Genomic DNA, 26,389 nt, shown 5'->3' with positions numbered 1-26,389 from the left:
GCGATTTCCGACTCAGTAAAATTCTCGGTAACGCAAATAATATGGATGTTTTTGAAACGGGCTTGGCGAATAATAATGGAAATTGATGTTTGATGTTATTTTAAAATCCAATATGGAGTTTCGATTCTTATAATCTCAAAAATATGGGTACATTTAGCTTGACCAGTAGATGACGCAAAACGATGTCCGAAGCCATTTTAAAATCTATGATGGCGAACTCCGGTTCAGCAAAATTGAATATAGGAATTTTTGGAAACGGCTTGAAAAGTAAATGACGGAAATCGATCTGTGATCATTTTTAACCCCAAGATTACAATAGGTAAAGGTAAGGGAAATGGGGTGACAAGTATACAAAGGTAATCAATGGCCCGTTTAAAATCCAAGATGGCGACTTACGACTCAGCCAAATTATCTGTAATGATGGAAATCGTCTGTTTGTTTGAAGCTATTTCAGGATCGAAGATGACGATTGCCGATTCAGTTTCTTTCATAACCTCAATAATGTAGGGTAAGGTGGGGCAAATCCGACCTAGTAAATGGTTTTGGCTGTAAAATGCTTATTTTACATCGGATCAAGTCGTTTTATATACCAAATTAAAGGATAGCAACTTTCTATATATAGCATTTTGTTTGGATCTTGGGAATGTCTTGTGATACAGGCGTTTTACAAAAATGTTCATATTTGCTGTTTTTAAAAATGGTGGGGTAAACCCGACCCCCTATGTTTTTGGTTGATTTAGTGCAGATATTATCCAAATTTTATGGGTTCTCAATGATAAATCAATGAATGTTGTGTTATTGAATTGTAACATGAAGAAAATGGAGTTCAATGTCAATCTTGGAATGCTAAAATCACGAGCAGTAGCATGGGAATATCATTCCCATTTTCATCGGAGCAATTGCTCGACGAATACTATAATCATCACGTTTTTGTGTCTTTCGTTTGTAATTATGAACCATTTTGCATAAAAATAATAAATAATAACAATAAAAATATATTTCTATTTGATAAAAAAAAATTCTTAGCAAAAAAGCGGTCGGATTTATCCCAATATTTAGTGGTCGGATTTGCCCCACCGCGTCATTTTTCATTACGATGCTATTAAAAAAATATGAAAAAGGTTGAACTAAATTCTTCTATGCACTTTGTAGGACTTTAATCAAAGAATTTAAATCCACTTACATTTATTATGCAATCACTTTAACAATCAGAAATATCCTGTAGGCAATGATGCACAAAAGTCAAATCAAAAGTTGTAAAAACACACTTTGAGCATCTCAATGTAGACTTATGAAATGCTGTCATACCACCATTATGATTATTTTCGATGCTCTACACGACAACATTGATATTAGTTCGCGTAGTGCTTCTGATTGTTGGTAACAGAGGGGGGTCGGGTTTACCCAACGGTCGGATTTGCCCCACCTTACCCTAAGTATAGTTTGAATGGGATTAACGAGTAAAGTTTCGCCTCAGTATGGATGGATAACATGGTGCTACGGTGATTTTGTACTTTACAAGTAAACTAGTATTTCTCATCAAATATACTATAATACAACACAAAACGATGTTCGATGCCAAATAGACAGTAAAACCCAACTAGCTGCCGCCAATTCGGTGCTGGTTTAGACTTATCTAACTAGCACTAACTTGGTGTTAGTTACTGACGATAAGAATACGATACATTAGAAATTAAACTTTTATGTTAGGTCTTGCCCAAAAAAACATTTCTCGTCAATGAATTTCAAACAATATGGATATTTTTGAAACAGGAATAATGAGCAGATAACGGAAATTGATGTCATAAGGTATTCTTAAATCCAAATTAGCGACTTCCGGGTCAACAAAATTTGGCATGGGTATTTCTGGAAAGGAGTTGATGACGGAAATCCATGTTAGAAGCCGGTTTCCAATCCAAATTGGCTACTTCCGGTTAAGCAAAAGTCTCTATAACCCTAGCAATATGGGTATTTTTTGAATGGGCTTGAAATAGATGATGGAAATTAGTGTGTGACACCATTTCAAAATTCAGGATGGCGACTTCCGATTCAGCAACATTCTTTATAATTTCAACAAAAAATGTATTTTCGGAATAGGGTTGATAAGTCCATGACGAAAATCAGTGTGTGACATCATTTTAAATTCAATACGGGTATCTTGAACTCATATACCCTAAAAATGTTGTTCATGGTAAAAGGCAATTTTTTGTGACCTTCGGTACTAAAAAATAAGCAACGGTGTCATTTGCCAACCGATTTTTGATTTTACAATGATTCTGGAAAAAAGAAGAATAGATCTTTTCAACGGTATGCTATGTTAGGATCTTTTGTTAGAAATGCTATGCGTGTTGGTTTTTCATGTTTCAAATTTATCTCCTCAGTAAATAGCACAAACTTGAGGCCAAGTTGGACGATGTATCTAAACTAGTACCCAAATTAGCACTGGTTAGATCAATGTTTTTCAACCGGCAGATGGTGAATAATGCCGGGCAAATTTCGACTTGTCATCCTAATATTTCCATCGAATTATTGTATATTATAGAGTGAACCCCCTTAATCGAAAAATTATCTCAAAAACTCAACTTAGGTATTTTGCACATAGAATTTGTATGCAAAATTTGAATTAAACCGGGTAAGTAGTTTTTGGATGGCAGGTAACACCGCAAATCGTGTTTTTCCAGAGACGTTCTACAAAAAGCTTCATCACCGAGTCGCTTTTGTATGAAAAAATTGCAGAACGTTATTAAAATGATACATTATAACACACAAAAGTTTTTGTCAATTCACTTTTCCCAAAGCTCGAAAAAAATCGCGAAAAAGTGATTTTTTACTAGCTGAAACACTTAACCCCCCCCCCCCCCCCTTAAATTTAGATTTTTCCAATAACGAGTTAATATTATATTAAATTTTCAAAAACAATTTTATCTTTCAATTTATCACATATCAGCATAAAATTAAAAAAAAATTCTGGAGCTACGCTAGGTCAGTGTCATTTGTATCAACTACGAATTTAGCCCCCTAAAATCCTTAATAAAATCCCGGACTGTTAAAACTATTTTTGAGGTAGTGTCCATCCTTCTCAAGGAGTCGAACCAGTGTGCACCAAGCCGAACTTCAATTTTCATTTATTTAATTATGCCTATGGGTTCCAGATTGTCCCAAGACCCCCAAACGCTAAGCGAATAATTTCTATTATAATTTCCATTATTTTCCGCCAGAATAGAAGAAAAACAATATCACGTTTCTTACCTTCCGTGTCGTACACATCCATTTCGATGGACTGGGAATGGCACTGATACTGTCGCGGCATAGTGAAGAAGCCTCGCTTTGGTATTAATTTCGCAATCAGCGGCGACGACACCGAGGGCCCTGCACCAGTATCCTCGGCTCTCGAACTGCTTCCGGACGTTCCGTATCCAGCCGGACCACCGGAGCTGGATGTCGAACAGCACGCTTGCTGCTTCTGGGGGGAATGGTACTGGGAATGACGATGAAGGGATTGATGATTTCGGCGGCCGAGGCGTGCCGCCGAAGTGTGATGACGTTCGTGTTCGTGGTCTTCCTCCTCCTGGCGTCGGGATAATTCGAACAGCAGTAGAAAGAAAAGCAGCACGAAGAACACAAACGGGGATAGTGGCAGCAACAATACTGTGCCTGGCTAGGTTTTGCTCCTCCCGGCAAAACTTCCCGATGAAGGGACGGGATGGGGGAAGGTTGTGCGATTCAACTGGGACTGGCAAAGCGCAACAGATTTAATTTCACGGCTTTCACCAACAGGTTTTTGTTTTTTTCACAAACGAACGCTTAAAACTAGTCTTCTATCACTATTGCAATAAATTTTCACTGTTACACTTGAATTCATTCAGAATGGTTCGTGATGTTGATATTCTCTGGAGAAACACAGCCACCAACACTATCCGCTCGTCGTTGGGTTGATTTTCAATTTTTCCTTTCTATATGCGAGTTTTTTTTACCCTGAAAAATGTAATCAAACTTTCTTCGAGCAACAATCAGGGGAGTGAGAACCTTTTGTGATTCTTTTGTGCTGTGAAAATGGGTAACTTTCTTTTTCGGATCACTTTGCAACTTTTGGTCTGGAATGGGCGGATCTTCTTGGCCCCCGGCTAGTTAGGTGTGTAGGTAGATTGATGACGAACCGCCTGCTGTTGTCGTTGAACTTGCACTTATCGACTTTATGCCGAACTCACTGAGCGAAGAGGATTATACACCGTGTTTCACACAATGGTAAACCGAACAACACTGCAACTGCCAGTGTCCGTGATGCGATGGCGGACGCTGTGGACAAAAAAATACGTTGGATTTTTTTTATGGTTGTTGCGATCGTTTCCAGAAACCACGGTATCGTCCGATCCGATCCGGTCATACACTGGGTACAAACTTTTCGGATTGTGGCGTATTTTTTTATCACTCCATCGTAACTTGCTCCGTTGTGTATGCAATTTACCGGCAGGCAGTGGTCTGCAGTGCTGACGCTTGATGTGGCTTTTGTGCTTGCGCTTTAAAAGTTGGAGCGGTTCTGATCCGTTAAAATGATAAATTTTTCGGCGTTCACATATTCAAAGTCTTCAAATATGCACGTGTAATATGAATTATGACATACAACTTATAATCAATAATATTGGATTCAAGACATAAAAATTATCCATCTGATGCACTTAACGTAAGTTTTAATATGTTTTCAAGCCCACAGCAATATAACGATCTGAAAGTACTCTTCGTTTTTCATTCCAGCGACCGACTCCGATAGAGTATTAAAAGGATTCCCTACAATTTCTCAAGTCAGCAATCGTCAAGCTTTAAACAAAGTAATGCAACCTTTCAACGCCAATTAGGGCTCTGAAAGACGCAACCATACACGACAAAACACCGACACCGCACAGGCGTTCGATGGTACAGATAAACCGGCACCATAGTACCGCTTATAAGCTGTAAACCTAGCAATCAACCGAAACATCCACAGGTGAAACGAGAATAGAGCGAAGAATCATGAATAATTAAATAAGTCAATTAGTATTGAAAATTGATATCACCTTGTCCTGCTTTGCAACCTTCGATTGGCGAAGGCTAAGGCAACTGTGCCATCTACTATGCACAAATACTAGGACAGCCCGCTTGTCGATAACCTAGATAGGTTACAGGACCGGCGAGGATAAAGAATATCCCTTACATACCTCATTCTTCTACACATTCCCACTGCAGCAACTGACAAATGACTTGGAATGTTATTTTTAAACTTGCTCACACCGCTACGGTTCAAAGCGGAAAACAAAAGTTCTTCTATCAATCACCCATACCCCTACTCGGCTATTGGATGTCTGTTTGTCGCATCCCAATCCTTCCGTCGCATCAGACCAAGAAGGCAGAAAACTAATATCCTGAACGACGACAGTCTGACACTTCGCTAACGACCTGAACCAGCAAACCCCGTCCGTGGCCGGATGATATAATCATTACCATCATCGATTAGGTTGTGTAGGGTAGTGTAACTGGCTTATCCACTTGCTCCCTGCCCGCCGATTCGTTGGCTCAGTACCGACGAAGTAACGACCTACTGAATGAATCAACCCGACTGGGAAAAACACTAATGCATTCTGACAATGAACTACATCAACGAGGAGCGCTGTGGTGCGGAAAACGAGAAAATTCTTCTGTGTGCATCTTCAACGGAATCACTTTGTAGGGCAACCACGTTTCAAGCATTTGTCCGCATTTCTCAGGTCGCCGTTTAACTTCTTCGCTTGTTGTTTCTTCGAGCGAAGGAAGGTAGCATTAAGTTTGCATTTCTAATTACATGAACCGGAACGGTATTCCTTTCTGGGCATTCGAATTGGTCTTATTTTATAATAAATGAGCTATCTTAAAGTAGAAACAGTTCAGCTATCAGATAAAATTTTCATATTGACGAAATACTTTATGCGTGTACCGCCACACCAGGACTCCACTAAACTATACCAGCACTTTTCCAAAATGATAAACTTATCCTGTTATTGTTGTTACTTCTGAGAGTGACACAAAAATGGAAGAAATAAAACACAACATCGCATAAAATCCGCTTGACGAAACAGTTAAATATAAAAGGGATGCTGATGCTTGGCCCAGGCAAAGTTCACGGTCTCTGGCTGTTCGAAAGCCAGTGTCACATTGTAGCGAATTTCGGTGTGCAGAGCAAAACCAAAAGCATGCAAAATGTTCTTTGCATACCTAAAAATGGCACATAACAGCGCATAAAGATAACCATTATCCCTAACGATTTAACGGGCCACGGGCATAGCGCCAACATCTGGTCGCACAGTGGGATCTGGCTGGTAGGATTATGCAAAAACTTTCCTAGTCGTTTTTGACATGCATAGGACTTATTCGAGAAAATTAAATTTTTTATTAGATAATGGAATAGGGTGTCCCGAAACTACACTTTGTTAGGAAACTCGTGAATAACTAAATACACTGATACTTCCATTTACGAACTCTTTTTTCACGTAATACTCGATTTACGTAACGTTTTTTACGAACTAAATCTGAAACAACGAACTTTTTTTTGGAACAAGTTCGTAAAAAAAAGTTTGAGTACGTACAGTGTGCTAACAGTTACTAATAAAAGTTGGGTATTTTCGGAATGGGGTTTGCCAACACATGACGGAAATCGATGTCTGAAGCCAAGATGGCGACTTCCGATTTATATAAAATCTCTGTAACCTCAACAATATTAGTTTTTTCGGAATGAGGTTGACTGGTGCATGGTGAAAGTCGATGTCTAAAGCAATTTTGAACTCCAAGATGGCGACTTCTGGTTTAGATAAATTCGCTATAACATCAACAATAAAGGGTGTCCCACATAAAATTGCATCATGGAAAAACGCTGTAGAAAATATCCCATTGGGTATTTTCTCTTGAAAATTTGGGTAGAAATAGTTCAGAATGTATTTTACCCTGTATTTTTATCGCTGTCAGTTTTAGGAAAATTGTAAAAAATGGCGTAACCCGACAAGTGACGCCGCGAATTAATTTTACTCAAACACCTGGAAATACAGTGAGTGAAAATGATATCGCCGAAATGGTTAACCCTTAAAGGCGCAAAGCAATTTTTTTTCAAATTTTCTGAAAATTGTCTAACAGTTTTAATACGTTACTATGATAATTTTGAGATGGTTTCGCAATGTTGTTTTAAAACAACATTGCGCATTTAAGGGTTAAAGATTCGCTCGGTGTTAACCCTGACGCAGTGAAGAAACTGGAAGGAGGGATCTTCGATGCCGTTCATTTTATTTAAAGTGGGAATCGATATGCAATATAAGCAGAAAGCGCTGTTTTCATCGATGGCCGAAAGGGATTTGCTTCAGAGAGTTCTATGAGAAATTCGATCTCTGGGAGCCGACGTAATCATTGTTCTCTATTTATGTTTTTATTGTAACGAGATTAATTCTGTCATGAAATTGATTTTATGTGTTGATATGTATGTGTAATCTAGATTAAATTGTAATCTGTAGACGCATAGCGTGGAAGATGAAATAAAGTAACTGCAAAAAAAATCCTCAGCTCTTTCATCGGGACATCAGAAAACAACTCGGAATTGTGCAGTCAACGGTGAGTCTTGTGATTACATAACTTTGAGTATCGAACGCAATAGAAAATGGATGTTGTATTAGTGATCAGAATCACAAGCGTGCAGCGTTTGTAAAAGCGTTTAAGCGGAATCCTAATGCTTCGGTTAGGGATGTGGCCAAAAAGTTGAATCCATCCTTCGTTCAGAGAGCCAAGGACCGGGAGGGACTGCATACGTACAAAGTGCCGAAAGTTCCAAATCGTGACGAACGGCATAATATGGTGAGAAAGTCGCAAGCTCGGGAACTGTAAACCCAGATGCCAACGAAGCCTCATTGTCTCATCATGGATGATAACGTCAAGGCGGATATCCGGTAGCTTTCGGGGCTACTGTTCTACACCATCCAGCACAAGTTTGATGTCCGGAGAAAGTAAGGAAGCAAAAACTTTCAAAGTTTGGTAATAAATACATGATTTGGCATGGCATCTGCTCATGCGGTAAACGGAAGAAACTGCAGCCAGATGTTGTACAGAACCTAATAAGTGGATTTAAGCGTAAGGTGCGAGCGTACGGTTATGGTATTGAAATTGAATGAAATAAATATGTGAAAAGCTTACTAATTGGTTATATTTTATTGTCTGAAGGTTTGAAAAGATCCACTAGATAATTTTCTACAGCGCTTTTTCTGTGATGTAATTTGATGTGGGGCCCCCTTTATGGATATTTTTGCAACATGGTTGATTAGTACATGACGGAAAACGATGTCTGACGCCATTTTGAAGTCCAAGATGGCGACTTCCGCTTTAGATAAATTCATTACACCCTCAATAGTATGGGAGCTTTCGAAATGTGGTTGACGAGTAGATGACGGAAAATCGATGTCTGAATCCATTTTGAAGTCCAAGATGGCAACTTCCGGTTTAGATAAATTCTCTATATCCTCAGCAATATGGGTATTTTTGGAATGATATCGATAACTACATGATGGAAATCAATGCATGATGCATTTTGAAATCCAAGAATGCGAATTCTGGTTTTGATACATTCTCTAGAACCTGAATATTATGGAGATTTTCGGAATGCTTAGCTTAGTTTAGCTTAGTTGACCGCCCGTGAGCTTCCCGCGATTGATCAAAGCCTGTTGAAATTGCATATTGAACGAAAATTGGGAGTAGTACATCATACTCAACGTGCAACCTAAAGAGACTAAGGGTGTAGTATTATCAATAACGTAGAATAGGTAGGTATCTATTCATCTATAGACAATTTGATCTTAGTTCTTAGAAGCAATACTTCCGACCATCGGAAGTATTGCTTCTTATTAACATATCAATGATAATTTCCAAAGTTTGCAGTACACAGCAAGCGTACAAAAAGTATGAAAGATGTTCCAAATAAATGTGAAGAGAATCACTGCGAAATGTTAGTCACAAGTTGGCATCTTCACTCTCCCTATCAGATACGTTTCCCTAATTGGGTTAAATGCCAAATTGCAAACGACATGCTTATTATGCGTAATAACTATAATAAACACAACGACAATGGCTCTTGAACCATAGGCGACCCAGAAGAAGAATGAAAGAGAGAAGAGCAGTACTGGCAAAGACCGACTACCATATGAGCGGTTCAAACTCGAAAGAGTGATTCAGAGTACTGCACTGCATAATTTTGAAGAAAGGACCAGGAGTGCGATTTTACGAAGTTTTAGCTTCTGATGGCGCTACATTTTCTGACAGAGTGAAGTTCTGGAGTGTTGAAATGTTTACCACTCTTTAAGAAAGCAAAAGTAGTACGAAGCTAGTGCCAGACCTTCATGAGACCTCAGGAAGTCACTTTTGGAGGTATTTGTCAATGTAGATTTGTCGGTAGACGGTTCTAGATTTTATAAAAAACTGACTTATTTTGACACATCTACAGTTTGCTTGCCACACAAAAAACTTTTTGTACAAGCTTCATCTTAGGCCAATTCAATAAATTTCCTACATGAAATTTTGTTTTTTAAATACGGTTTTTAAACCAAAGCTTTGAAAGTTATACCTTGGCGTGGAAGAACCGGTATATTAATATATACTGTTAATTAGTGTAGAATTAGACTTCATCCTTTATGGCTATTGTACAACCGCCAGAAAAAACCTAAAACATTGGTACACAATCGGGAATAGCGAATCAGAAAAGGAGACTATATGTCAGTGATTCACTCAATACAGAATGGATAAAGGCTATGATGCAAAACCTTAAGGTCCTAGCATGTTGTTAGTCGCCTCTTACGACATGGGAGCCGTGGTGCTATTCTTGGCTGAAATAGTGCAAAAAGATTTTAGCCCGCCGGACACCACACGACCCTAATATGGAGATTTTCGAAATTGGACAATAACAGAGTAGATAAAGTATAGTGATTAGTGATGATATGTTTATAGAAAATTTTGCTCAACATGATGTTTCTATCCTGACCTTCAAAATGATGTCATTCATCGATTTCCGTCATCCGATCGTCATGCCCATTTCAAAAATACCCTTATGGTTATGACTATACAATAATCCGCTCAACTGGAAGTCGCCATCTACGATTCCAAATGGCATCAAACTACCATTTCCATCATTTATTAGTCAAGCCCGTTCCAAAAATACCCATTATTAGGGATTTCAAGAATATTGCTAAACCAGAAGTCGCTATCTTGGATTTCTAAATGGTTTCAAACTCCTATTTTCATTATCTATTTGTCAAGTTCGCAATTAAATGCCAATATTGTTGGGGTTATCGAAAATCGGTTCCAAATATCCATTTTCATCATCTACTTGTCAAACACGTTTCAAAAATACCCATATTGTTAGAGTTATCGAGTACAGTGAGGACTTATTTTTATCAGCCCCTTGGTGTATTTTAGGATGACAAAATGGAGACATTGACAAAATCGGGAAATTTTTTTCTTTCTTTTTAATAAACCGAAGCTATTAAAATATTCTTCTTTAGTTCCTAGACAGTCTCTGATTTTTAAAATAAATTTCTCCCAGGGTGGTCTATTGTCCAAAATTGAGGAAAAAAAATTTAAAAAAATTGTATTTTGCATCCTTGAGTTAAGAAAAATATGCACGATAAAGAATTAACTCGTAATGGACTTGGATTCTCATGGGAGGCTGATGAAATCGTGTAAAAAAGCTGATAAAATCGGGGGTAGACAAACTCGAGGGCAGACAAAATCGGGTCTTCACTGTACATTGTTCAACCAAAAAGTCGCCGTTTTGAATTTCAAAAAGGTTCCAATCCTCCATCATCTACGTGGTAACTCCGCTCCAAAATACCCATATTTTTGGAGTTACGAGAATCTTGTTGAACTGGGTGTCACCAGTTGGTTAGAGCAGCGTCTGCTATCTTTGATCAACACATTGAGTCAAATGGTAGGGCAACAATAGGAGCACTCGTTGCACTCAAACACGAACATTTTACCGTTTTCAGCGCGCTTGTGTTATTATCTTGGTTCTTAACAACGAATCAAAGCTTTTGTACGCATTCCAACGATTGTAGGCCGAGTAATTAATGGATTAGTGGGACACCCTCCGGAATATGGTGCAAATAGGCACTTTACCCTATTAAAATGGCTGGCGTATTTTTCATTTGCTATTAGTAGTTCATTAGTTCAAGTTGTCTAGAAAAAAATAAGATCATTACATATACTATTTTTCAATTCACGAGTATTTTCGTAATTCGGGTTCGGGTATCTTTTGAGGATACGGACTTTGTATTTCTATAAATTTTGAAACATGGCGAATTTTTTTTAAAGTAAGTAAAAATTGTAACATGTTTATTTTTAAAATAATCTTGTTTAGTTCTTCAGCGTATTGCTTCACTATCTATTTTTAACCTACTGTAAGGAGAAAACCAGAAAAAGTACTCGATCATGGTCAAAAATATATCTATAATTAAAATTGTCGGGGATATTGGGGTGTCCTTAAGGTTTCCGATACCATTATACATACATAGCTAAATCTTCATTTACAACATCTAGGACGTATTTTCGCAAACATACTTTTCAAGTTTAGTTTTCACCCAAAACTTGCTTAAATTCTTTCTAATCGTGTATCTTTGTTCGGCACATCTCTTTGCTCCGAGAAAAATATTGTTTGAACTTCACTAAATTGATTGAATACCCAAATAAATTTCGGTAAGTTTCTGCAAGTAAATATAAATTAAATAGTTTCTAAGAAACCTTTAAATGTTTACCCAGGAGAAATCTGGGCTGTAAGAAGGCGGAGGAGAATAAATCGAATTTGATCATCTTTTTTATGGTTTTATGATTTAAGCCTGAAGATCACATTTTCAAAAACAGCACGCTATCTCGTTGTGTATACGACCTAGAAAGTTTGCATCTTCAGAAGATACATTTATATTAATAAGACCTACAGCTTTTTCAAAGACACCGTCCTAGCGACTAAATTCCTACTTGTTTGATGTAATCATATAATTCGCTTAGTGCTATCTGAAAACTCCTTTACTTTGTAACGAAATATAATAATTATAATTGATGCCACGTTTTCGTCATTTTCCGACCGCTGTGTACCGATGTTCTCTTGATCCCATCTTTGTCATAGGAACATGTACTTTCACTGGAATTAAAAAAAATATATATACGCTCGCGCAAGAAACATATTTTTGATAAAAAAAGCCATACCGTAAAGCGGGGTGACATTGATCACTTTTCGAAGTAATCATTACATATTTTTAGACGCAACACATTTTTTTCAAATTTAATATTTTTAAACCATGAACTGATGTATGGAGAACAAGATTGGATGGTTTTACCTAAAATTGTCCGTTTACAGCTACTTTTTCAAAAATGATTTCAAGTTGAAGTCCGTTTTCGTGTTCCGGGGTGATTTTGATAACCTGCATCTTCACCCACATTAAGTTATTGATGTCAATGTTTTTCATTCCAATGATTGTTTAAACTAATTCTGGAAGGATACTCATTGTTAAATAGATGTTAATTAGTATTATACAAAGTATTTCAATGTACTGTAAAATTCGAGTAACCAAAATTCGTATATTTTTTTTCAACTTGAATAAAAAATTCTGAAAACCTTTAAAACTACTAAAATTGTTTTGTTTCAGTGTTTTATCAATGTACAAAAAGTGCCATCCATTTTAACACGTTGGAATATTGAACAATAAAAAAATGTTGCGAATTTTAACTTAAAATAATTTGAAATAATTGCCAACTAGTTTCACAAAAAATGTATTAAAAATAAACAAACTCTTAAAACTAAATTTAACACATCCCAATCTAAAGGAAAATAAAAACTCGCATGTAATTTATTACTCTTGCTCAAATCTGAGATTTATTTGTTTTATAAAAATAGACACTTTACGAAGCTTCGTAAAAATCAGGTAAAGTCAAATTTCGGTTTTTTGTAGTTTTTGTACACAAAAACCGAATAATATACTTAAAATGTATAACAAATCAGTATTTTATAAGTTTAGAGTAAAAATTATTTCAAATTAAAATGATTCGGTAGACTATTCTGGTTTAATAAGCGATCTACGAAAAAAGTGTCGAGTGATCAAAGTCACCCCGATGATCAAAGTCACCCCGGTTTACGGTACACCTAATGTATTTAAGCGGCACTAACCGTTAGAAACCCTCGCCTCTTTGTCGGGTTGGAGAAATCTCTTTATAAAAATCTCTAACTCTATATGCGGGGATGGGAATTGAACCCAGGTGAGCTGCGTCAAAGGAATCGATTGACCAACTACACTATCTCCACTCCCCTTACTTAAGACTATAAAAATGCAGAAATGTCAATTTCGCCATCCATTCATTTATTAATACCAATAAGAGTTGTTATCTTCACATATTTTCATTTTGATATTTCTGTGAATTCCAACAATTTATAAAATATGAATTAGCGCAATGGTCACTGCAATGATAGCAGAAATACTGTTTTGTTTGATGTCACTGAATAATTTAACAATTTAAGCGTTTAACCGACCAAAACTATGACATCCATTTTCAGCAACTTCACAACATTCAGCTACCCTATCTAGCAAACCTGAACGCGTTCATTTGATAGAACTTCGGTCGCAGTGCCGGTATCCAGCGCCCATCATTTTTTTCCACTATGACCCACTGTGCACCACTGCTCTGATCTGTGGATGCTGTAAGCCAAAAGCTTGTTGACATTTGCATTTTCGCGCACCAAAAGACGACGTGTTCTTTTATGGTATGGTGAAGCCAAAATAAAAAAGAGTGCATAAAACTTAACTCCCCCTTGGCATAAGACGAAAACCCGCGAAAGCGAACAAAACTCGTTATGGGATCCGCTATTTCTAGGGAAAACAGTACCTCGCGGTACAGAAATTTTGCCAGTAATTAAATTTTAGCGTGTACAGATCCTTGAAACGATGCTTTTGAGAAGATAAGTAGGGTGCTGTAAATAAGGTATGTTGAGTAAAGTTCCCATTATAGATTACATGACAAATTTTTATTGTTGATGTTCAAGCAGGTTATCTAACTGGTTTTTATGTCTAGACAGACATCATGTCTGAGACATGTAAAATGTCTAAAGTGCAAATGAGAGCTCAGTTTGTTTACTTTCTCTTTTGATTATTACGGCGTCGTCATGAAACTTTCCAATATTGTTTCAGCATATATCGAAATACTTTGATAATAACAGACGAATAGAAAGTAAACAAAAAGTATCTCATTTGCAGTTAGGACCTTTTAACATTTCAATAGATATATTGAAGTGAAGTGCAAAATAAAGGCACATCCTAACATTCCGTCTCATAAGCGTAGAGTTGTTATTTTGTCACACAATGAACAAATACAGGCAAAATATAGCAATACACAGTTGAGTATGACAAAAATACAGCCATTTGAAGATTCCGTGTACTGTAGAAAGGGAAGTAGATGAATACAGTCTATATTTCAAACAAGGAATCACTTTTTTGCGGAATTTTAATTGCTATCGCACAGTGTCAATCTGGGAGAAGTGCTAAACCAACTTAAAGGTCAGATTAGGATTAAACGGAGGACTCGATTGGACAAGTTTTTAATTTGCTTCACTACTTTACTACGAGAAGGGCATCAATTCATAAAGGAATGCCACTTATATCCTCTCCTTTAATCGAAAAACATATACGGTAACAAAACAATACGTAGTAGAGTCAAACTATAACAAGAAAAAGCATGGAATCTAGAAAGAGTGTTTTTTCTGCTTCGAGGTGATTAGTACACACTAAAAATATTAATATTACAGTTGACATAAACAACATCGCATCGTTATGTTCTGGCTGATCATTGCAATTTGCATATTTCAACCTGTCAAATTAAAAGCCACAATTCGATGCGTTTTTGATAGATAGCACTCAGGTGAAGTTTATTTATGCTATCTATCGACCAAGCAACTGTATGTTGGCATGGCACAATAAGTAAAGAGGCGTGTTCAGTGAGCAGCTGGTTACCGGTAGTCTGTTCAAATCCCGGTCTTACCGGTTGCCATTTTTTAATGACGCTATGGTAATGTGATTTCCATATCGCACGTAACATTCCGTTATATTTGATGAATGATGATAAAATTTAAAAAATCTATGATTCTAAAGTTGTTCGACAAGAAACGATCGTACCAAATTTTAAGAATGAATTTCGATGAAAACGTGGAACGCAATTCATACGGATACGGAAATAAACGTATTCAAAAATCCATATCTCCGGAACAGAAGTTTCAATCCAAGAAAAACTATGAATTCGAACTCCAGGTCGTGACAATACGATCACTCATCATTGTGAGAAATCATTTTGTCGAACTTCACCTAATCAATCAATATTCAAGGGGCATATACCAAGAGATGCACTCGAAGTTTGATTAAACTCAGACTGGAACTTCTTAGTATGGTTAAAACAAGAAGTAAGGAAGATTTTATGTTTACAGAAAAACCTGACAAAGATATATCCATAAGCCTGGCTGGAGTTTACCAAACTCCTAGTCTCTAGCTGAATGTGTTAATCGATTCACCATCGAATAAATGGTGTGAAATTATCACTGATTTCCCACCAACTGAAAGCGGGGAACAACGATCATTTCGATCGGTTCCGAACGTCTCAAGGGAAGTGATAAAAATCAGAACGTGCACAACCATGAAAATGTGCGTCACAAGGCTCTAAATTTTTCGGTATCATGCCAAAAGTATTTTAGGAAGCTTGCCAGTTGGATCGTTTAATCTGTATTTATTGTGTTATTAGTTATATGATAATTGGATGAAAATAAGATTTTCAAACTAAGAACACATTTCAACTGTTTGCTGCTTCAGTAACATTTTTATTCTAATTTACGAACAGGATATTTGATCTTGCTAGGTAAATAACTCTGGAGATTGAAGCCTTTAGATAAAGAAAAACGCGCTGAAAAAAATGTGTGCCGAAATTCTCGGACAACTTGCCATGAATTCGGGAACAATCGCAAAAAAGGCCCGTCATATGTTTGATCATGAATAAGGAAACAATTCCTAGTCAAGGATCAGCGATAACCCGTACAATATCCAAATGCCTGGTACGAATTTAAGGTCGTAAACGATGTTCATTTGGGCGGGAGTATGGTGATGATTTATTGACTTTCATTGATGACATAGTAATTTTCGGCACGATTCACATTATCCTAGTTTAATGCGATATCGTGAATTACTAGAATATGTTCGTTTTTTGTGTGTACACAAAATTCTTCGGCACATTTAAGTTCCCCAGTTTCTCCCTGAGACGAGACGCGACAATCTGTTTCTTATTTTTTATTCGCACATTTTATTCCTGTCGAAATCTTCCGAATAATGTTGCCACTTTTATTAATGCATAAGGACTCTTGTTGATTTGGTTTATGTTTGCAATATTTTGTATCTTGAATCCACTATATTCAGGAAGGGCGCCATTTTTTCATGTCATGGGAGTCTAGAATGGTTTGATGAAGTCATTTTCTAAAAGTTTTTAGATTAAAATGGATTGGTTACATTTTTATTTTTATTGAAATCAATCAACGACTTGGGTCCGTACGCCGGCCTGCATTGCAAGCAACGGCAATATGAGACATAGTACAAAGTTAGGCAAAATGTAAAACATATATACATCGATGCCATCGTATGTGATATGTACCAGCAATATACGGCAAATGTATGGTAAAAACTTGTTCTACTTTGCTGTACAATTTACACTCAATTTGGTAATTTATACTCATAAAAACATTTTTTGTCAAGAATAATTACGAAATTTTCCTATAAATATACCAACACTGCCAAACATTCTTTCATCATCCCTGCAGTAACATTTCCTATGGTTCCAGTTGTCAGAATCAACCAAGTAGGAGCTGGATAATTCTGTTGTAAAATCGGAGCAATAACGACCCCTACCCGTATTTTCATGTCTTGTCTTAGGTTTCTCCTGTGTAGTGAAAATATCCCACCGAAAAGCTTTTTCAATGGCGTGTAATGCAAGTTTTCAATTGAGAACCTTATGAACCGTCCCAAAAAGCACTTAGCATAACGATCTGCTCATTAGGAAATATAATGTGTATAGATATGCATTATATGTCATATTTTTGAAACAGGGTGCGCAAAAGTTTGGAAACTTTTCATGCGCAACCTGATTCTAACCTATAATTAATTTTTGCGTGTCTATATCAAGCTCATTAATATAGTTTGTACTTCTTCGTTTGGTGGTACGCTTACAATATTCGCCAGTGGCACTCCCGAGCGAGGGAAACTTTTAGACAATTTGTCGAATAATGGGCACAAATTTTCACATAATGAGTGTGATAACCAAATATGTTTGAATTACGCTGTGCAACGTCAATCAGTTAAGGGATGTGTGGTATTGAGTATGTGATTATAGCATTTTGGCAACAGATCTTCCAAAAATCACGGTTCCAATTAGAAAATGTTATACCTACTGAAGCAGAAACCAGTACTTTTCGCAGTTTCAAGTATAATACACATTTACTACTTGATGGTTGTTGTTACAACAAGCCATGTTTTAATTGAAACAAACAGTTTCGTTATAAGATTCGTTGGTGACATACAACGTCATTTACCTATTATATTATTGTCACAAATCAAATAAGTTTTAAACAAGTTAATGAGGAAACGTCAAAGCAACAACAGAATAACAATTGGAAGCGGAACTCATTATTCAATTACCATATAACATGTATGTTACATGATTTGACGATTATACTGTGGTTAATTCGTTTATTTTAAGTTTTCACGCTGCTGCCATCTATGTTTGAACGTGGTAAATCTAAAAAAACTAAATTATATATTGCCATATGTAGTACCGTTTGATAACAGTACTAGCACATAGGAATCTATTCGCGTGCATAGCGTGTTTTGTTTAATATGTTTTGAATTGTATAGCCAAGTAGGAATGAATAGATTTTTCGACCCGCGACTCACCATGAGAACACAATTAAGAATACCCAGCGGAAAGAATTTGCTACAAGAATCGCATGTGGCGGATTCTATTCTATTTCTCCGAATTGCGACAGGTATTATGCAATTAATGTAGCCTTTCCTATATTGTGTCATTTTCCATATACATGAGAATCTTAATAACAACGCCATCCCTTTCATCCCATTGGTACGGGCTGTTCTAAAAACGAAACGCTTTGTTTGGCCTAACATGTTGTATGTTATCAGTACTGAATTGCGCCAAAAATGAAGGAAAAAATCAAGCCAACAATTAAATTTGTTTTACATGCTAATAAAAGAAAAATCATGATAGAGTTCACGGGAACAAATCCCATAACTTTTTTGCATCCACTAAACTGTCCGCGTGGATATATGGATGGTCTTTAATAGGACTTTTATGCGGTTATTTGCTGCCATAACTTAATCGTACACAGGTCAAATTGAGCAAATTGGCAGCTACTAGTATTTTCCCCTTTTTCTTCGAGTTGTGCAACTGGAGCTGCAGAGCTAGATTCTCGGAAGGGTTCCCTGTCAGGATCACTCACTGCAATTGCAGACAGAACGGGAAATATATGCTGTATGGTCTGATTCTTGATATGTCTGATTCTGAACCTGATGTGCCAAGTTTTAACTTTAGTTGAGACAGTAGAGATGCGTCTACAAGTGGACACAATTTACGTCAATTTGTCGAAAGCCTTCTACAGCCTTCTTCGCGTCCGGCTGCCGCAGTTGATCTGGAGTTACCTGACAGCTCGAAGTACTTTTGTTCGGCTTAGAATTACGATATCATTCGACATTTTCTCGGGTGTGCCAGAAGGGAGTCATTTAGGCCCGCTAACATTCCTGTTATTCATCAACGACATCTTGAAGCGACATAACTCTTCTAAATCAAATTTATGCTCACGATTTTAAGGTTTTTCAAGTGATAATCTCACCCCTGGATTGCTGTGTTATTCAGTCTGATATTGACCTGGTCATGGGATGCATCGACAACCATGTATTGTGATACAAGACCTTGGTATCAATCCTTGGTACTAAACGGTGGTATTTCGATCATGTGTCCGCAACCGCCGCAAATGCTTTCTCAATGTTGGGTTTCATTCGTCGTAACACTCAATCCTTTAATGATATGCACCACCAAAAGACTTTGTAATGTTCTATCGTCCGCTGCATTCTTGAGTACTCAGTGTCAATATGGGCACCTTATCACAGTGTTCAAATCAGCAAAATCGAGTGTTAAAAATGTTTTATCCGCAATGCTTTGCACTTTTTGTCCTGGTCCGATTTAGCACATCTACCTCCTTATGAAGATCGATGCCAGTTGATTCAGCTACCCACTTAGCCGATTGTAGAAAAGCTTTTCAAGGCCTATCAATTTTTGACGTCATCAGGAACAATATCGACAGCGCAAAGTTGCTAGGTAAACTTTCTTTCAACGTTCCTCGCAGACAGTCTCGTGCGGCTTCCGAATCGTTGTACTCTATGCAGACAAAATAACCCTTTGGATTAGACCTGTGCGCCGCCGCGCCACGCCGCCGCGCCACGCCGCCGCCGCCGGTAAATTTTAACAAACGCCGACGCCGAAAGGTAGACCGGCGGCGCGCCGCCGACGCTTTTTTCCCACGCCGACAATTCGCGAACTCGAAGATCGTTGGCTCATAATATTAACCACAAATCTAGAAACATTGTCTATGGTCCGAATATACGACGTTAACTGATTCATGATTAATCACATATTGATGTTTATTTGGTATTAGTGGTTGTGAATTAGATCACAAAATTAACAAAGTCTTGATATTTTCTCGCAAATCATTACACGACACTCGGAATACAATTCATGGATCCATTCTTGCTTCGTCAACTGGTTATGATTGCGAGCGTATAACTTACAATTCACCATTCGTGCGCGTGGAAATGTCCACAAATTAAAAAAAAAACACTTCCACTTTCAAGATATAAGTAATGATATTTACGATAATGTGCCTGATCTTAATCTTTGCACGTAATCAATTTCAATGGAATACAGTGTATTATTCATCGATTTATTAAGCGATTCATGATTCCTAGTATGCTAGACACGATTACCCGTCGAGCTCGTGAAACTGATCATGATATAATTCATGAAGTAATCAACTTTCCACATAATCTTAATATACTTACGAAAACAATTTCAAGGAACTCAGACTATTATTCATGGATTATTCGCTCTGCTCTTTGGTTTTGAAATTTCTATGTGAGATATTGTGTACAAATGCTAGCAACTAGTCTCATAGGCGCGAGCATTAGATACAAGGAAACTACCAGGACCTATAACCCTATTATTCTTTTGTTAAGATTCAGTGTAATGTTCGGAATTAAATGAAACTGCGCTAAGCATCAAAAATACATTACTTAGCCACAATTCAAGTCCGTGAAATAATTAAGAAAACTATAAGACACGTGACTCTGTGTAAAAAATCCGACGATAAACTCAAGACTAAAATATCACGTTAACACGTGATATTAATTTACGAAAATCGTTGCACATCATTCAATTCTTGACTTTTTTAGTCAATAAAGTTAATACAAATCAATGTATCATCAAATTATGAACTAGAATCATAAAAATATTAAGCATATTCAGACACACCCACCTACTAAACATTTGAGTATAATGCCATCTTTTTGCATGAACTAGTTTTTTGAAAACACAAAAATTATTTTCAATGCGAGGTTTACTTATCATTGATTGAATCGTGACCTATTTTAAAAAAAATTTCTCGAAGAATAGTTGGACAGAATGATCTTGACTTTTCGCGACGCTGGTGCACTGATGTGGCGGGTAAGATTTCTGGTCTCAAAAATTATTCATCGTGTGATCTAGCCCCACTCAGGAAAGATTTTCAGTGTCAGTTGCATCAACCCGGTATCACAGACAAAAAAGACGTAACACGAGATGAATTTTCATCACTCGTAGAAAAAACGGTCGTTGTAAATTACAAAAAAATGCGCCATATCAGCGAGCGTGGTGTTAGTGAAGAGATTTTGACACAGAGCTAAATGCGTTACTTAGTTTCCGCACCCACCCAAAAACGTTACCGTCTTTTTAATCTCATGCAAACCAAAACAAACAAAATGGTCCGGAAATGTGAAATTCATTCTTGTCGAAGTGCCCAAGGCGGGAGTTATTCACAATTATTTCTTAAGTTACAACACGATGCCGATCGCCGAGTAAGCACTTAATAGGATGTTAGTAATTTAATTGATTCGGTGTATCGAATCTGACTAGATGTATGCAATGGATTCGAATTTGTTGGTCCCCGGATCTGCTGGAGCAATTGGCGGAGTGCAGGTGCTACGAAAACTAGAGATACGCTCAGACCATTTTCAATCAGACTTGTTTAGTAATCAGTTTCAACCCAACATCAAGTCGTGGAATTATTATGAATGATAGTAACTGTATATTTAGGTTTCGTTATGATGTAGATCTGTATGACTCCAGCACATCGAGCATACTTTTCACTCTAGATAGAAGCAAATCTTAAGTTGAAAGAAAATGTGGTGCCACGGAATCGAATGCGTTATTTTGTACTTACAAGAAGCAAAAGTAAATGCCAACCAGGAAAATGAAGTAATGTGTATACCTTGAAAAGTCCTTACATGACAATTAAAAGTGACATTTCTGCGCAGTAATGCCATTAATGCCATTAGGAACGCCTCGTGTTAGGGTACCCGATATCTGTGGGATTCTTAAAGAGCGACGGTAAAGAAGACTAAAATGAAAATAAAACAATGAAACGACAACTAGAATTAATTTCCTCAAACAAAACAAAAACTATTTTTCCGTTTTAATTTCCCAAACATAGAACAAAAAATAATTATTATGTGTCATTGAAATACAGTCGTTACTCTGCATTCTTTAAATTTGTCCATTGCAATCATTATTTCATGCGAAGTCGTAGTATGCGACATCGACAATTTTTCTATTTCGTTCTTTAAATTTTGCAACTGTAAAAACAGTACCGCCATTCATTTATTATCTTGCATTTGGCAAGCAGGGTGGGCACTTGTGACGCATCAGCGAAATTAAATGCATTTCTTTCCACCAAAATAGAAATTCATAATGCATTTTGCGTTGCGTGTAAGACGTCAAAACCCTACAAAAAACCAGCCCTACATTCAACAAAACATCTAACAAAGTGGATCAGCGTAGGACGATTGTTAAACAATCTTCTCTGCGAAGGAGTGCAAAATTGCTGCAAAAATGGAAATTAAATGCATTTTTTCTAATTTGAAGCAAATTTGTAATACATTCTGAAAGTGATCTGCCCTAGGTGGGCACTATTGGAGCTTCAGTTGAAAAAAAATTACTTGATATGATTGCGAGAATTCCATTTTGTGCAATGTGTTCAACAGATGTCGCTAGTACATCGTGAGCGATGATTTTTTTTTAGAATTTTCTTCAAGCTGGTAACGTCTGTTTGTATGTGCTGCGAAGTCTGTTACCAATTTGGGAAAGGAATTTTACTGCCAAGAATTGTTTTTAGTTACATAGGCGTCAATATTCGTCACGCCGACACACGCCGGCGCGCCGCCGCCGATAGGGTCCAACGGCGTGACGCCGCCAACGCCGCCGCCGCCGGCCAAATATGTCGCTTACGCCGCCGCCGATTAAAAATGCATCGGCGCACACCTCTACTTTGGATGTTCACTGTAAACGATTTAATGATCTGGTCTAACGTGTGGAGTTCAATAAGAGTTTTAGGTTAGGAATTATTTCATTAGTATCTGGGCGATGTATAAATAAATATTTTGAATGTACTCTTCAGATGTGGAGGAGTGTGCGTTTGTATGATCGCACTTGAGGAACCGCGTTCGTAACTTCGAAAGTATTATCACTATGATTTATGTTTGCGAGATCGCAGTGGGGATAACCGTGATTGCATGTTCGCGTTAGCGATCAGGTTTGTATTGTTGTAAAGGACTCAAACATTTGTATGTTAATGTGATTGTTTACCAATATTGTAGTTGTCTTTGGCCTGAAGATGAAAGGATACTCCTTCGAAACGTCGTCCATTTTATGCAAAATTAATAATTATCAGACATCCATGACCAAAAAGCCATCTTTTATTTCGTTACCGTGATCGTATGTAATAGCGGGTATGTAACTTCGCATGTATGAATTTGTTGCGAGTGCCATGATTCTGATGTCTAATGTTGAGGGTACAGTTCGGGTGCTAGTAGAGAATGAATTATCTCATATCACTAGTTTCACTGGCTATGGCGCTCTGAAACTAGTACATATACCTACGAGCAACACAATTTTTGATTTGTTTGGTAAACTTCAGTAATTTTTTTTCGTTTTCTGAGTAAGTCCTTCGTTTTTCAAGAAAGTTACTATAACCTTCAAAGCAGTTGCAAAATTTAGGATAATTTTGAGATCTTTAGGAAAAGCTTATGTAACCTCCAAGGACTTCAAGGACGCTGTTTAAAATTCTGGCAGATCCTAAGAACTTTTGATTTGACTATTTTAACAAAATCTAGGTACAAGAGCACTATAATTAAAGAGAAGAAGTTTCGTGAAATCTCATAGTATTTTTATGAAGGAGAACCCCTTCAAACTTCAGGGAAGATACATAAGCTTCAGAGAAGGTTTTAATATGAACTTGAGAAATTCATATGGTGTCCAGGGAAATCGTACCCACTCCAGAGAACTTGATCGAAACCCAGGAAAGCCATACCAACTACATGTATTTTTTATACATTTCAGGGAGATTCTACAAACTTCAGGATAGTTCTATCAAGCCCGAGGTAGTTCTGCCATGTTCTCCAAACTTCAAGTAATCCCTACGGCCTGAAGAAAAATTTCAATTTTTTTATAGAAGTCAAAGAAACCTAAAAAAATACAAGTTTCAGAAAATTTCAATGCATTTTCGGGAAGTCTTCACAATCTTCGAGAAAACCAACCAGTGCATAGTGGTCCAGAATACTAAGTTAGCAGGAAATTCCTAATTTCCTAATTTAATCAAGATAAAAAAATAACTTTTTATTTGTGCTATATAGAACCTTTAGTGCAGTTGTTAAGCGCCTAGGTTACGAAAAGCTTACTGAAGAGATTTAAGTACGATCTGTCATACTTTTCATTTCACAAGAAATTTAACATCAATGATTAGGGTGATTCTTAGAAAACTGTTTTATTCATATATCTCTTGTGGTAAGAATTTAAAACTGAACTTAAAGATAGTTTTAGAACGAATAATTTGTTTTCTTGTACTATTAGCGTTGAAACGTATGAACACTTTTTCGCCAAAAGATGCGTCTTTATAAATAGGGGGACCCGGGGCTATTAAGACAGTGGGGGTAATTCGGACCCCCTCGATTGCTCAGAAAATATCAAAACTTTGTGACTATCGTACATATTCGTGGAACCGCTATTCTGACAGATTAATTTTGAGAGCTGAATTTGATTCTTTGTAGAAAGGAGACACAACGTGTATCGTTTTTAGCCATTCTCAAAACAAAAATCATTATGATGGAAAAACCGTGATTAAATCAACAAATAAAAGTGAAAAAAAAATGGTAAGTGTTTTGGAAACCTTGAGGCTCCTATTTTATGGAATGATTTTTGTTTGGGTGAAAACACAGATATTTTCGAGATGCTCCCCACTTTTGTGCGAAATCAGCGTACGGGGCTATTCGGACCCCCTATTCCGTCAACCACCGTTCAGCGGCTTGCGGCTGCGCACACCATTGCACACGCCACAGCAAAGAAAGTGCATGGGCCGCCAATCGACAACTGTGACTTAACAGATTAAGTTTTTGTCACGCAATTTATTTTTTTGCTTCTTAAGAAGTGTCTCTTATAAATATTTCGTAGGTAAAGATAATTCCATTGTAAAACAATTAAAGAAAAATTTGGTCTGAATTACCTCTACATTGTAAAAATATGGAAAAATTTAGAGGTTTGCAAATCGTCGCCTAGCGCTGCCATTGAGTGGTGCAAATGAACCTTTTATGGTACCAAAATGTAGCTGAGGATTCAAGCTAACAATTAGGACCTTTGACCGGAAATTGTTTTAACATCTATCCACCTAAAAGGGCGATTTGCTTAAGTAGGTCCGAATAGTCCCGGGTTCCTCTACTAATATTACTGATTGGGCTAAACAAAAATAACTCTTTTTCAACTACACGTAAGGTCATGATTCGAGGCACAATTGAGCAAAAAATAACGAAAAATATCGATTTTTTTAAAATTTTACAAAATTGATTCGAAAAAAATCAATATTATATCTTTTTAATAATAGAAGATAGAGTTTCGTTACTTTAGATGAAATTGTTTGTCTTCAAAAACTTTAAAAATAACCCTGCAAATGTATATAAATAGACGCGTTTTTAAGGAACAACCTAAACGTGTCTTCAATAAACTTGTTTACAAAAGTGTTGTTCTTCAACTTCATTGGCAACTGTCAACCTCCATCTCGAATTGTTAAAAAGTTCAATTAGGGATCTAACTAAAACCACCCTAGCTTCTATTTAACGAAAAGAAGGGCCTTGCAAAGTACAACTTATCTGAACATATGATAAAGCTACGTTATTTTATTTTAGAAAAATTCAAATTCCGACTAAATTTACATTCGGCACCACTGTGCAGTGTAGATTTACTTCGAGGAAATCTTACAAATACCAGTATAGTTTCCAAGGCTGTAAAAATGGAAAGAATAAGATCGGAGAGGAAATTACGTTTGCGTTGCGTTGCGTAAGCACGATATACTTCGTACATTGCAGACTGATGGCTCTCATTTCCAGCCAGACTACTTAGGGAGCATTGTTTGTGAATAACAATTGATCCAGTCCAAGCGAGAATTTCGGTTGCGACTTACTGACACTCCCATAATTACCACGGATTGGGTAGTTCGGTGAGGATATTACGTTTGCAGAAAAACATAAAATGGGCCCAAAAATTCTGCAAGCTCTCGACTACAAATCTTTCCCAAGCCACAATACTATAAGTTGCGAGACGGGGAAGTGTTGAACCAGTCTGAGACATTCATTCAAGTCGAAAAATTTAGCAAGACAGTTATGGTCTGGCAAGCGATTTGTGGCTGTGGTAAGATTTCGCAACCTTTCATTACAATTGCGTCGATTAACGGCGAAATATAGATCAAAGAATGTTTACAAAAACGACTTCTACCCATGATTCGAAGCCACAAGGATCCTATTGTCTTCTGGTAAGTTCTTGCGTCTTCCTATTACGCGAAGTCAACGCACAGTGGCTTGGCTTAGAATGAAAGGTAGACTAAAGTGAACACTTTCTCGTTTCGGTTCAAATACGATGTTTTGTGTTTCGTGTTTCAGCCTACCAAGAATTAACCATTTACTATTCATTAGGGTGTCTCGAAAATGTT

General features: G+C 37.1%; 1 protein-coding gene across 5 annotated transcripts in view; it reads right to left on the bottom strand.

Moving 5' to 3' along the window:
• The window catches only part of LOC131693203 (solute carrier family 12 member 4), a 666,250-nt gene that overhangs the window by 503,722 nt on the left and 136,139 nt on the right, over nucleotides 1-26,389 (bottom strand). For 3 of the 5 annotated variants that reach the window (XM_058980846.1, XM_058980845.1, XM_058980848.1), the window contains exon 2: nucleotides 3,250-4,296. The exons of 1 other annotated variant lie outside the window; for it this stretch is intronic. In XM_058980846.1, coding sequence (XP_058836829.1) covers nucleotides 3,250-3,310 — 61 coding nt within the window. In that variant the 5' untranslated portion in view covers nucleotides 3,311-4,296. The remainder of the gene's footprint in view (nucleotides 1-3,249; nucleotides 4,297-26,389) is intronic. One more of the 5 variants, XM_058980847.1, reaches the window with a different exon arrangement.

The sequence above is a fragment of the Topomyia yanbarensis genome, chromosome 3 (assembly GCF_030247195.1).
Source record: "Topomyia yanbarensis strain Yona2022 chromosome 3, ASM3024719v1, whole genome shotgun sequence".
Classification (NCBI taxonomy): domain Eukaryota; kingdom Metazoa; phylum Arthropoda; class Insecta; order Diptera; family Culicidae; genus Topomyia; species Topomyia yanbarensis.
This window is presented reverse-complemented; position numbering and strand designations above follow the sequence as displayed.